General features: G+C 45.0%; 1 protein-coding gene across 1 annotated transcript; it reads right to left on the bottom strand.

Annotated features, from left to right (window-relative positions):
• Positions 1–3,022: 3,022 nt before the first annotated feature.
• On the bottom strand, positions 3,023–5,114 carry LOC125546375 (E3 ubiquitin-protein ligase XB3-like). The gene is made up of 2 exons (XM_048710629.1): positions 4,669–5,114; positions 3,023–4,583 (listed from the first exon to the last, which is right to left on the bottom strand). Exons 1-2 carry the CDS (start codon positions 4,981–4,983, stop codon positions 3,510–3,512), a joined length of 1,389 nt encoding a protein of 462 aa, XP_048566586.1. The 5' UTR covers positions 4,984–5,114; the 3' UTR covers positions 3,023–3,509.
• Between the last annotated feature and the right edge of the window lie 8,828 nt (positions 5,115–13,942).

The raw sequence follows: 13,942 nt of genomic DNA, 5'->3' as shown, positions 1-13,942 counted from the left end.
ATAAATATTTTTCATGTTGTTATTCCTTCTTGTTCTATGTAAGAAAAAAAATTATATTATTGTGTTTGTGATATTTAATAAATGTTTATGTGTTACAAAAAAAGGTGTGTGACATTTAAAAAAAATAAACATTGTAAAGCACATTTGTGTAATTAAAAATGATACGTTGCATTTTAAAAATGTTCATGCATTCCAAAAAAACTGGTCATGACATTTTTTAAATGCCTATACAATGTATAAAACAGTTTGTGTAGCTTTAAAATGTTTCGTACCATCCAAAAATGTTAAAAACATAGTTGAAAAAAGTTTCAAGACTTTTCAAAACTTGTATTTGAAAAAAATGCCAATCATACACTTAAAAAGTATTAAGCATATATTTTTTAAATACTCCAAACATAGATGTATACTAGAGTATTTAAAATATATGTGTATCCAAACATAGATGTATACTGAAGTATTTAAAACATCAAAAGATATATGTATCAGATGGAGTATATGTTTCAATACACATAAGTTTTAAAACTTGTATTTGAAAAAATGTTAATATGGACGTGTTGTGTTGATTAACATTTTTCCAAATACAAGTTTTGAAACTTTTTAAAATGCCGCGTACTTTTTTTGTAACACATAAATATTTTTTGAATGTCACAAACACAAGAATATAAATTGTTTTCTTACATCTGGACGTGTTGTGTTGTCAGTGGTAATGTTAGTTAACCTTGAGCACAAGGTCACATGGTCAAGCCACGGTGCTCATTTTTTCCGTGTTACATTTCTTGTAAAAATTACTTTTAGTCAATGTTTATATGATACAGAAATTAGTCATGCTACATAGATATGAATGATCAGTAGTCTGGTGGTTGTCCACGTATGACTACTAGGGCACGTTGCAGCTTCAAGACCCCACATCGCTTGTTTTTTCATTTTATTTTTAGGGGCTTAATACGAAAATAAAAAAAAGCCAAAGGCTTCTCTGCAGATCTACATGCTACAGCGGATGACAATGGGCCCTGGCCACACTGGAATGCCACATAGCCCATGGATACGTCCGTGTACATGAAATATGATCGTATACGAACGCTTGTACAAGTTTAATGACCGGAAACATGTATTTTACAAGTTTGTGCACCAAACTAACCATCGCGTGCAAGTTCTATGACTTTAGGTGTATTTACCTCCAAACAATTAAACTAGCCAACTCTGCGGGCAATGGATTTGAGGGCAGGCGAACTGTATCGATTAAACTAGCCAGCTCTACAAGCGATGTCATGTTGCTGGGTGCCGTGACAGTACTGCATGCCCATGCATCAAGTTCAAGTCTAGTGAGCTGAGCCCATCCATAAGCATGAGATAGAATCCAAAGATGGCACATGCCTAACCAACATGATAACTTTAAATAATATGGTTCGCTTGTTACAATTGTAGAATGACAAGATATGGGCTGTGCAATCTCGATATATTGATCGGTGCACCAGGCACGTATATATAAGTACAGAGGTGGGCAACAACCTCAACTATACAAAGGAAATAGGAGGTGGGCCCTACACACAAATATACTCGTACACAGTATACTCAACAACAATAAAACTCTGCTCTCCACAGACATGCACATGATACATTTCATCATGCTCAGCGAAACCCAAGACACCCAAACCACTTGGCATACTGCAATTTGCCAATGGAGTACTCTATGGAAACATGAATGATGAAAATGGATGAAACATGGCATGGCAAGCCGACAAAAATATACGGAATATATTGCCAGAATTACTACAGTTCGATTCGACCTCCTAATACAACTTTGATTTGATTCGATGAATGATCACCCGGTATCATCCTCTTGATCTGTAAACAAGAAGGAAAATTGGTGGCAAGTTTTACTCCCTGGAACACGGTCTTCTCGTCGCCCGGTCAAAGCATGGCGGTTACCACCCCTTTGATTAATCCAATTCTTTTGTTCTCACTTCTGGTCCCGGTTATTTTGGGATAGACCATACTTGATGACAGTGAGATGTCATATGACCCTGTCGTCATTAGGAACATGAGTTTCTTCTCCACAAGATTCATGTTGGAACCAAACCGAAAAATTCTAGCGAAATGCCGGAATTGTTCGAAAAGTCCAGTTTCAGCGGCTGCTGCTCTTCTTCTCCCTGGCAGCCTAGTAACTAGAGTCATAGCTAACTGCTAATTAGAAGTATGCAGGTGGAGACCGCACCCGAGAAAAAGGCACACTTATCATAGATCAATTCAACGATGCTCATGCTCATGTTCATAGCTCAATGATAGGTGTTATAAATATCTAGCCGCTCTCGTCATAGAGGAGATACCTACTTGGTCACTCCATGGCATCTTGCCAAGATGATGCCATCAACATTGTGATGTGGAAATGCACGCTCCAATGTTTTCTTCTCCAATTAAATGCATAATTGGTCAAACATACACAACTTGGGTGTCCGTCCGGTGGCTTTCCCCTCCCTGGCTTCCTTTGGTCATTGTCACATTTGAAAATTTTCTGCAGGCCATACTACGACCGCGTGCATGCCGAGATGTGGTTGATGTATTGACCGTGCTTCGGTCATTTAGTTTTAGAAAAATTGTCAAGCATCTCCTGGAAATTTGAATTTGAATTCAAACTTAGTTTTGTATGGGGATTGGTAGGTACCAGCCCCAAGAACTGGGATCTTCTTCTCCTTCTTCTTCTTAATGGTGGTCCAATACTGCTAATAATTCTCTCAGATCACACAGGGCCACCCAAGGTTCTGCCAGTATATATTCCTTCCTGGCTCACCAGGAAAATCAGGCTAATAATAGAAGCAGTACACTGTACACCTAAGCCTAAGCCTGGTGATTAAAGGTGCACAGTTCACATAAAGAACATTGTTGAACTGAATCATATGGTACCATTTAGCAACCATATTCAGCAATGCAAAATATGCAAGTGTCATCATGTTTAGTCATGTTATTAGGTGCATCAAGTAAAGTCTGGTGAGCAAAACTATCCACAAACATGAGACAAATTCCAGATCCATCTCACCTCTCTCTCGTCAACATGATACCTTTTCTTTAACAAATGGTTCATTTGTTACAAATGACTCTTGCTCTCTCTACACACATGACAGACACATACATAGTTGCACATGATGCATTCATCATGGTCAAGAAGGGAGACCCAAAACACACACACCCAAGGAAGGCACAAACCACTTGGCACATTGCCCTGTAACAAGATGAATGGAACGACCAAGCATGGCAGGCCAAAATAATGGCAACCAATAGGCCAGTGCTGCAAGAATTACTAGTACAAATTCAATCTCCTAATCTGCAAGTATAAATTACCTTTACTCCAGTAATCATATGTATATATGTGATGTCATGTAACCTTGATCTGATTCCATGGATGATCACCCGTTTGATCTTCTTCCTGATCGATCATCTGGTTCTTCAAAAATAATGGCGGCAGTTCTGGCTGCTCTGCTCTGTTCAGCTCTGTTTCTGCTGTCGTCAAGGCCTCAAGGGAGGTCGTGCTCCAGCTTGTCCAGGAACGCGCCGTCGCCGTCGCCGGCCAGCCTACCGGAGCCGCGGCCGATCTTGCTGGACAGCGACCCCATGGCCGACGAGAGGCCCTTGAAGCTGCTGCTCCCCTCGCGGGACCTGCGCGAGCGCCTCCGGCTCAGCCGGGGCGACGCCGGCTTCTCGTCGGCCTCGTCGCCGGCGCCCGCGACCGCGACGGCCTTGGCCTTGGAGTCGGCGACGACGAGGCGGGAGATGCAGCTGCGGCAGAAGGGGCAGGCCGGCGGCTGGAGAGTGAGCGTGGCCGGGTTGGGCTTGCTGTGGCAGCAGAGCGCGAGCGTGCAGGCGGCGCACATCCGGTGCCCGCAGTCCTCCACCTGGATGCTGCACGCCTGCTCGAAGCAGATGCTGCACACCTCCTCGTCCTCCTGGTCGTCGACCTCCTCGTCGTCGTCGCCGGCGCCGGCGTCGGAGGACGCCGGCGAGGAAGAGTCCGAGTACTTGGTGCCCTTGAGGATCTTCTTCTCCCGCTCCCGGTTGGCCTCGGCGAGGGCCGCCTCGAGGAGCGCCCTCGCGTCCGCCCCCAGCTCGCCGATGAACTTGAGCGGCGACGGCCACACCATGGGCTCCGCGGCCGATGGGTTCAGCAGCGCCGCGCACGCACCGTGGCCGCGCTTCATCGCCACCGAGTAGGCGATCCGGCCCGCCGAGTCCCGGTGCACGCGGTCGGCGCCCCACGCCAGCAGCTCCCGGATGCACTCCAGGCTGCCGCCGCGCGCCGCCAGGTGCAGCGCCGTGCTCCCGGGGAAGCCGTAGGAGCCCGTGGGGGCGGAGACGATGGCGCCGCTCTCGAGCAGCAGGTGCACGCACTCCGGCCGGCCCTGCCTGGCCGCCACGTGCAGCGGCGTGGCGCCGTGCTCGTCCCGGACGTTGACGAAGCGCACGAAGCCCCACGAGTCGGCCACCGGCGTGGTCCGCGCCGCGGCGAGGATGGCCCGGAGGCAGTCGGCGTGGCCGTAGTACGCCGCGTGGTGCAGGCACGTCCGCGCGTTCACCGAGTCGAACATCAGAATCTGACCAATCGAATCATGCAGAGAGTTAGTAAGCCGGAATCAATGGAGGAGAGGAAAAGATTGCGGCTTTGGAGGTGTCACTGACATTGGCGCCGGCGCGGAGGAGGGCGAGCGCGCAGTCGATGTGGCCGTGGGTGGCGGCGAGCATGAGCGGGGTGCGCTTGCGGCGGTCGACGACGTCCGGGCAGACGCCGCGGGCGAGGAGCATGTCGACGGCCGGGAGGCAGCCGTTGGCGGCGGCGACGTGGAGCGCGGTGAGGCGGTCGTAGATGGTGGCGCGGCGGGCGAGCGCCGGGTCGGCGGCGAGGAGGCCGTCGAGCGCGTCTACGTCGCCGGCCTGCGCGGCGCTGAAGAAGTCGTGCTCGTCGCCGTCGCGGCTGCAGCTGAGCCCGTGCCCCATCTCCTCCGGCCGACCGGCCCCGGTGAGGTCAGAGGTGGGTGGGGGTGCCGGTGCGGTGGGTGGTACGGAACGGAGTGGGGGGAGAAGAGGACGAGTCGAGCTCCGGGATTCAGAGTGTGCGCGGCCTTTTTATTCCTCAGAGCACGAGCTCCGGTTGGATCTTTCTGCCTTGACTTCCACACCCTCCCACTTGGACGCCATTTTCCTTTCTTTTCTCCCTTGATATTTTTTTCTTTGCCTTTTCTACAGTTTGGTTTTGTTTTTGTTGATGATGATGACATGGACAGCTTACTTTCCGTCAATTTCTCCCATTTTATCGCCTTTTCAATGGTAGTGGTTCCTGAACTAGTGTCATTCTTTTTAAGGAACTAAACGTGTAAATATGGAGTACTTATGATTGGAAACAAAATAACAACCTTGATTGTGTAATTTCTACTCCTATGTGTACCTGAATAGTAGTCGATTCCCACTAACTTTAATTTTTTGTCTTGCCACCATCAATGAAAAAAGACACATTTTTTTTAAAATTCCTCCATCCATATATAGGGCCTAATGCATTTTTCGAAACTGTATTTCACTATTGATAAGATTAATAATATATGAGATGTATACTGTGAAAATTATATTATTGGAAGCTCCTTTGACATAAAATTTTTGATTGTATGCTTTGTCTAACTTGCACGTCATATACTATTGCTCTGACATGTGATCAAAATTTGCATCAAAAAATACATTAGGCCCTAGATATATGGATAAAGGGAATTATGTTACTTTGGGAATTATTCCATTTGTACCGATGAAAATAACCATTTCTTTTTCTTCTTCTTTTTGTTCTTCGGAATGGAACAATACCCCCGGTATCTGCACAAACGATGCACACAACCATTTATTCAAGCAAACGTATTATCCAAACTGAGTCTCATCTCAAGTGCCCAAACAGACGCAACAGGGAAAAAGTAAATCGCCACTCTTATTATTGGCACCATCCAAACTGGTTGAACGTAGCCGGGACTACTGTCTTCCACTGGTTTCACCCAAAGGTAAAATGTCCTCTCTCTTTCGCATGGTGCAGTAATAACCACATACGAATCCATCCAGTCGCCCAGTAGATAATTTGCAAAACGTTTGTGATGTTTGTCTTGTTAAATAACCATGAAGCCTCTTCACCAAAAAGAAAATTCCCTCCTGTCCCTTGGTTCATAAGGCAATCTCTCTCCTCTAGGCTTCGCCGGCGAGCCCATGAATTCGCCTCCCCTCTAGCTGCCACTCCAGCTACCGGTGGTGGGGAGGGAAATCTCGATGTCTCCGCTCCAGTCAGCAGTTTAGGTTAGGGTTTCTAGTCCTTGCAGCTGCCTTGCTCGAGCGGTTGGTGGCGATTTTTCTTCAAGACTTTCAAACTCCGATCCTCCTCAAGTTCATCCATCTGGACGTAATCAACAGAGCTCCAGGATGGATTCCTGCCATCCCCTTGGGGCGGTGAAGTTAGGATTTCTCGTCATGTCGCGAGATTTGGTGTCAGGTGCTTTAGATCTATTCAAGGGTTCAACGGTGACAACTGCGACTCGAGGGCACTGGTCCTTAGGAGCACCATCGCAAACACTTTCCGGCTGTCATCGATAAGGTCAAGCCGGCTCCAGTAAGGAAACGGCAACATCGGCACGTCGGCAGCTTGTTTTGGCGGCAGTAGTAGTCGTTCAGTGGTCTAGGAATCTTGGTATATTTGTTATTATATTTGATGATCTTTGTACTCCTGGTGAATTTTTTAAATAGATCTGCATCATTTTTGCCAAAAAATATAATCATAATGCATTTTTTTTACAAAGATGTAAATGACGGTGGAATGTCGGCGACCGTTTCAGACGAGGCCACAAGCCGAACCAACCAATGCTCCCCCCCTTTGCTCGGTTGGTGCTCGGTGCTTTGTTTTGTTTCCGATGGACACGCACACATGTTGAACGCAGCCGGGATTACTGGTACGACTAGTATTTTAAGTCAGCATTATGGGGGTCTGGGGACACGGAAGTGTGCCCGGAAGAAGGGCCATACCCATGACTGGGACCCACATGCAGTCATGCATGCACCTCTCCTTTCTCCAACCAAAACACCCTTTTCGCTCAAAAAGTGTCTTTTTTCAAGAAACCACGAGAAAAGGCACCTGAACACCGTTGCTTGCTTCCATCGTATATGTTCTTTTGTCCTTCAATTTGGCCATCATTACTTCAGCTCTTTCTTGTGTTATTTCAAGTACTCACTCCCGAAAAAGCTTGTTTTAAACTTGTCCCTTAAATGAATGTATCTAGCACTAACTTGATGCTAGATACATCTATTTAAGCGACAAGATTTTCCGGACGGAGTGAGTACTACTTATGTCAGGGCATTTTCAAGGCTGACCTGCAAAACCTCGGGCAACCATTTAAACCGTAAAAGTCATCCAACATGGGGCTGTAACGGTTCACGGTGTGATCCGGGCATGATTTCTCTTTCCATTTCAGGACATTGTTTATGTTACGCAAGATCCGCGGGCTAATGGGAATTAGTTTTCTTACACGGACTAGTAGGAAATTATCTGTTCAACTGGCCGGCCTACTTTGGCCTCTTTGATAAATACAATCACCACTACTTGCTTTTAGCCTTAATATTTAACGTGACATGGAGCAAAACTCCGGCAGCAAGTACTGTGTAGCAAACACCTTGGTCCGGAGTCAACATGGCAAGCATGTGTACCAGCCATAGACCACCGGCTCGATCAAAGAAGTCCCAAATGCATGTGTTCATGTGCAAGTATGAACCTGGTTGGAGGACGAGACAGCGTGGTTTTGACCTGCAACCGGATCCTTCTTGTCCTCTTTTGCCTCTTTACGGCAAAAAAAACACATATTTGACCTGGGGACGAAATGAATTCACGATGTGAACTGCTCTTGGAAAAATTCACAAATATGAACGAAATGAATTCATTTCATCCACAGTTCAATTATGTATTTTTTGCCCTTTTTTTCCGTGACTGATGGATTGAAGAGCACTTCTGGATGTGACAACCTATGATTCGAGGGTGAGTGTGAGAAGATCGATCGCACCAGCTCCATCTGTAATCTATCTACTCCAGGCAATACCTAGCCATAAGTCAGGCCGGGCTGGGCGTCGGGCTAGTCCTAATAAAGCCTGTAGCAGACAACCTAGGTCTGGGTCGGGTTGGGCCGGTCAGGCCGGGTTTCCCATGGCCAGGTATACTCGAGGCCGGTTCCTATGAATCTCAGTTGAGAACTGAAATTTCCATTAAATGATTTTGAATTTTCAACCACATATATACACAGATTTGGCCGGAAATCCATGTAGGAGAGTAACTTACATTTTTGGCTGCTCAGTCTTGAGCGTTCTCGACTCATTTCTGTTACTATATAAAAGCTTTTTGTAATGAACAAGAATGCCGCGATATTTTTGTTTTTTTACCCAAAAGTGCCCGCTTCAAAACCTCTGTTGAAAAAGGTGACGTTTCGGAGGTTCTTAGGCTCCAAACGCCTCACCTAATGCATAGGCAATACCGCAGTAGTATAGGCCGTGCAAGTAAGAAAATGCCCATTTCAATGAGTAATCATACAATATTAAATGAGCCATATTACAAAATTCATGTCTATGAACATATAATACTCAAAACACACCTCTCATAGCGAAAATTGCACTTCTACATAAGGCCCCTCCCAATGCTCCATCTTATACAAGTGCTAAGGCTGTCATGTAGGCAAAAAATCTGATGTGACAAGGTAATTAAGAGAAGAGAGATGAGTATGAGGACCCCAAAAAGAAACAATGCCAAGCGCGAGAATCTAGACAAAACATTTAAATGAAAAAATCCCACAAATGCATGAAGAACTTTAGTTACAAAATCATTAAATGAAGGATGCTTAGCACCAACAAATCAAGCACCTATGAGTTGGGGGCTTTAGTTATTAAAGTTTTTAATGTGCTTAGCATCTCATTTAAACACCAATGCATTGGAAGTAACCTAAGCAACACTCACTGTTCTTAAGTTTTGTTTAGGCGCTAGGTGATGGCCAGACACTTCACTTACGCCTAGCACTTTTTCCAACGTTATTGAAAGCCAAAAAGTTAGTTTCTAGAGATCTTTCCTTCATCCACCTATTCTTAAGCGCGTGAGTGAGCAAAATATAATTAAGTAGTATCAACCTCAAAGCCGTGTCGGCGCATGCATGCGCCGCTGGATGGTTTAAATTATGCGCCGCGCGCGGCAAATTAGTTGACGGAACATTCGACGGTAACACCTACCGTCGACGGTGCACGCACGCGGCTCCCCTTGTAAACAATTCCATCACCTTTTACGTTAACCATTCATGCGTGTGCTAACCAAATGCACTTCATTTAGTGAGTGTATAAGTCTGGCGACCCTTTTGGTCGATCTCTCTCCTCTTGTCTAAGACTAGTAACAACACATTTTTCTAGACTATGTTACTACCTCCACAGTAAGTAGTAACATATGTGTGTTGTCATGTTATTGTTCATTTAGGGCATGTACAATGGTGTTATCTTAAGAGTGCCACATAGGATCATTGATGAGGTGGAGGAGAGAGAGCTCATAAGAAAAGGTTTGTCAAGACAAGAGGTAATCTCTTAGCACAATATGTCTCACCATGTTTGTAGGAATTGCTAGTTATTGAAGATAAGGCTAAGAGATGACCCATTGTAGACTTTCTTTTTTGTCATCTCTAAATTACATGCAAAACTTAAGATAAAACTATCTTATCAACCATTGTACATGCCCTTATTAGCCTATAGACTCATATTGTCTTGGTATGTGTGATGTTACAGTAACTAGCTAAGTTACCATCATCACCTCTCTCATCACTAAATATGTGCCACATAAGCAAAATTATCTTAAAAAGTGTGATGTTACTTCCATTGTGGCCAGCCTAAAGGAAGTGCTGATTAACAATGGAGATTGGAGAGCATGCATGCACACAAAAAATTAACTTCGGTTGATTTCTTTTATGGTGGGGGACATATACTATTCTTTTGTTGGCTTGTTGAGCGTAACCCCCCCCCCCCCCCCCCCCCCCCTTCTCTCTCTCTCTCGTGTCACACACAGACACAAGGAATGAAGAGGATGAATTAAAAATGCCAAACCGATCTAACCTCTGCGACAAACGTACGGCTTGCATTTTTTCTCTGAATTCTAAAGCAATATACTAGTACGAGTATGAAGCATGGAAATTAAGTCAAAGTTTCTTACTCGGGTGCCAGATTTTAGAGCATTACGTAATTATAATTAAGAAGCTCGATCAATGTCTTGGTGACACGTCACATCTACATCAGAAGCTTCACACTAACTGGAAATATAGATGAGCTTTTTTGTCAAGCAATATACATGAGTTTTTTTTTCGAACCGGGCTGAACCCATTTCCATTGCAAATGAACGGAAATACATCAGTTCCAGAGAACATTTCAAAGAGAGAGAGGAAAGAGGTAAAGCGAGTTCGGGCATTGCTAGGAAACCCACTGCACTATGCCCGACATCGAGACGAGTGTCATGGGGCGAAAACCTAACAACACCAATATAAGTCTGCCTACAGGAACAGTTTGATAAGATATCTAAAGACAACATGGACCCAAAACACAATCATGATCAGGCAGGCGTAGACCAAAACGCCATCAGCTTCAGACGGATATCTCGAAGCTATTCTCCTGCAATCGGACGCCTGATTGCTGCGCACATCTTCATCATCTACATCGTGTTTGACCTGAGCATCTCAGCCCCCGCGCGAAGCTCCTTGCCATCTTCTTCTTGCTGTAGCCCTGTCCAATATAAGAGAAACGAGCATATAGAAAAACAATCTCAAATGGAGTTTTGATTTGCTTCTTTTCAAATGTAGCTCGGCTTCGGGCCAGCCAAATGGACCAACAAGCCACAGTAAGACCAACAATATAGAACTTTGTTCCAGCAGGGAGAAAAGAGTAGCACCAAGCATAATATTGCCATTGGTTGCTGGGACATCTATCTATGCCCAGAACTATCCCCACACAGCGCCACACCACCCTAGCAATAGGGCAAGTGAAGAACAAATGTTGTGAAGTTTCTAATTCATTGCAAAACGAGCAACAGGGATTCCCTGGCCACTTCTTTTTTCTTCATCACCTGCCTAGTGAGCACAACATCCTGGGCAACTACCACATAATTTTTTTGATTTTAAGAGGGACTTTCGCTTTCCAAATCCATCTATAATGGCAACCACTCAGAGGATTTTCAAGCAATTTGTACATGGATTTTGTGGAGTATTTGCCGCTGCCATTAAAACCCCAGAACACCTGATCGCCCCCTCGCACAATTGGATCTCAGAGATGACTCTACTCATTTTATCCCTCTACCCCATCATCTCAGGATTGAGTCTACGTCTGAAGGAGGCCTGAACATTCAAAAGCTTGAACTTGTCAATTGTGCAGTCTTGTTTATTGCACATCAAAAAGAATGGGGAATTGCTCCTGGAATGGGAGTGAACCCTTGATAGAATATCTCCAAACACTAGCCAAATTCCCGGATTTAATATTGATCCTTCTACCAGCCATATATAGAGATTTAACTTTCAATAGAGCTTTCCAGCAAGGGGTATCAGAAAATCTAGGCATCACAGATGCCACTGTTTTGTTTTTCAGATATTGTGCCCGCACAATTCTCTGCCACAAGCCCTCTTGTGTCTCGAGCTTCCACCACCATTTAACCATCAAGCTTATGTTTTGTTTTCTCAGGTCGTTGACCCCAAGAGCACCTTTATCTTTCGATCTGCATATCCTATTTCAGTTAACTAGATGATATCATTTTTTTTCTTGTTGCATCCTTGCCAAAAGAACTTACTTCTATGCTTATCCAGCCTTTCAATGAACGTTTTGTTCATAAGCCACATTGATATACGGTATAGGGAGATCTGGGTGACCACCGAGTCCAACAAAGAGAGTCTACCACCCATCGAGGCAACATTACCAATCGAGGCCTCAAAATACTTAAGGTATTTGTCCACAATGAATTCCCAGTCAGAATTCCTGAGGTTGGTATAGCTGACCGGCATTCGAAGGTATTTGATGGGGAAGCTACCAACATCACAGTTAAACAAATCAGCATATTCTTTCACAATGTCAGCATCCCCACCCATTGTCAGGATTTCACTTTTTTGGAAATTTACTTTCAAGCCAGACATCATTCCAAAAATATATAGCAACAACTTCAGGTTAGTTGCTTTCTCTATATCGTGTTCTAGACATATAATCGTATCATCCACATATTGCAGGTCAGAGGCCAACCCAACAATCAGATTATTTTTCTGTGCATTAGTGATCATCTTAGCTAGGCAATCAGTTGCAAGATTAAACAAGAAGGGAGAATGTGGGTCGCCCTGTCGCACTCCTTTTGTGCTTTGGAAGTAGGGACCGACACAATTATTCACCTTGATGCTAACCGTGCCATTATGCAAAATCTGCTTTATCCAACCGCACCAAGTTTCACGAAAGCCTCTAAGTTTATGGAATTCCAACAAAAAAATCCCAATTTACTTTGTCGTATGCGTTTTCAAAATCTAGCTTCAGCACTATTCCCACTTTCTTTTTAACATGGGTGTAGTTCAAAAGTTCATGAAGAGACATGATCCCATCCATGACATTCCTCCCTTTGACAAATGCGTTATGATTGATACTATCAGTTTGTCAGCGTATTTCTCAACACGATGATCTGAAACCTTGGTGATGAGTTTGTACGGGCATCTCAATAGGCATATAGGCCTGAACTGCTGAATTTCCCCTTGTGAAAGTGACTAAACAGAGACATAATGTCATCTTTGACAATATCCCAGCAAACCTAATAGAATTTAGCTGGAATATTGTTCGGGCCGGGTGCCCTATTTGTTTCCATAGCGAATAAAGCTTCTTTAACCTCCGCCTCTGAAAATTCCTTACATAAGTCAGCATTATCCTCCTCATTCAGCTTTTCATCACCGGAACAAGTGTCAGGGTCCAAGTGGAACCTGTTGCCAAGGGCTGGACTGAACAAGTTATTATAGAAATCTGTAGCATGCGCTATCAGATTACCTGTACCTTCAATCTCCACATCCCAAGATTTCAAAGAATGTATAGTATTCTTCCTCTTCCTCCCGTTAGCTATTTTATGATAATAGTCAGTGTTCAATTCACATTTCAGCAACCAACGTTCATGCGATTGTTGTAGCCAGAAAATTTCCTCATTCACCAAAATTTCATGTAGTTCAAAGCTCACATCCAATTTTATACTATATAACTTAGGGGGCAAAGGGCCATTTTCTTCCATATCTTCCAGCATTGCTAGCTCCACTCCGAGCTCTTCCTTCCTCTTTTTCTCATGGACATATTTATCGGAGCCCCACCCTTTGAAGTATGATTTGAATCTCTTCAACTTAATATTGAGAACATCAATAGGGTCTGTTGATTCTACCTTTCTAGCCCAGATCTTGCTCACCGTAGGCAAGAACTTCTCATCTTTAATCCAGGATAGATCAAAGCGTAACTCTCGGGGTTTAGGAGCATCTCGCCCTTCCTCCCCGAACCAGTTTCCTCACGGACACCATGGGAAATAGATACTAGTAGAAAAAGGGGCTTTCGTTCGGGCCTGGCCAGCCCATTAGTCCCGGTTCTTCCACGAACCGGGACCAATGGATGCATTCGTCCCCGTTCGTGAGCCCAGGGGGCCGGCCGGGGCCTCGTGGGCATTGGTCCCGGTTCGTATGGACCCACTTGTCCCGGTTCCAGGCACGAACCGGGACCAATGGGCCTCGCTCCTGGCCCACAAACATTGGTCCCGGTTCTTGGCTCGAACCGGGACTGTCGTGGAATTGTCACGGCAGATGTCCTTTTGTAAGGACTTAGTCGTGGAGCCATCGCAACTAGGAAGCTTAAAGGGGTTAATCGGGACAAGGACACGCGAGGTTTATAC

The sequence above is a fragment of the Triticum urartu genome, chromosome 3, assembly GCF_003073215.2.
Source record: "Triticum urartu cultivar G1812 chromosome 3, Tu2.1, whole genome shotgun sequence".
NCBI lineage: Eukaryota > Viridiplantae > Streptophyta > Magnoliopsida > Poales > Poaceae > Triticum > Triticum urartu.
This window is presented reverse-complemented; position numbering and strand designations above follow the sequence as displayed.

What these genes read in the sequence shown, in the direction of transcription:
- LOC125546375 (XM_048710629.1), bottom strand. Translation starts at nt 4,983, where the DNA reads ATGGGGCACGGGCTCAGCTGCAGCCGCGACGGCGACGAGCACGACTTC. An exon ending in TCCTCCGCGCCGGCGCCAAT is followed by an intron (nt 4,584 to 4,668) that starts GTCAGTGACACC and finishes TCGATTGGTCAG; the next exon opens with ATTCTGATGTTCGACTCGGT.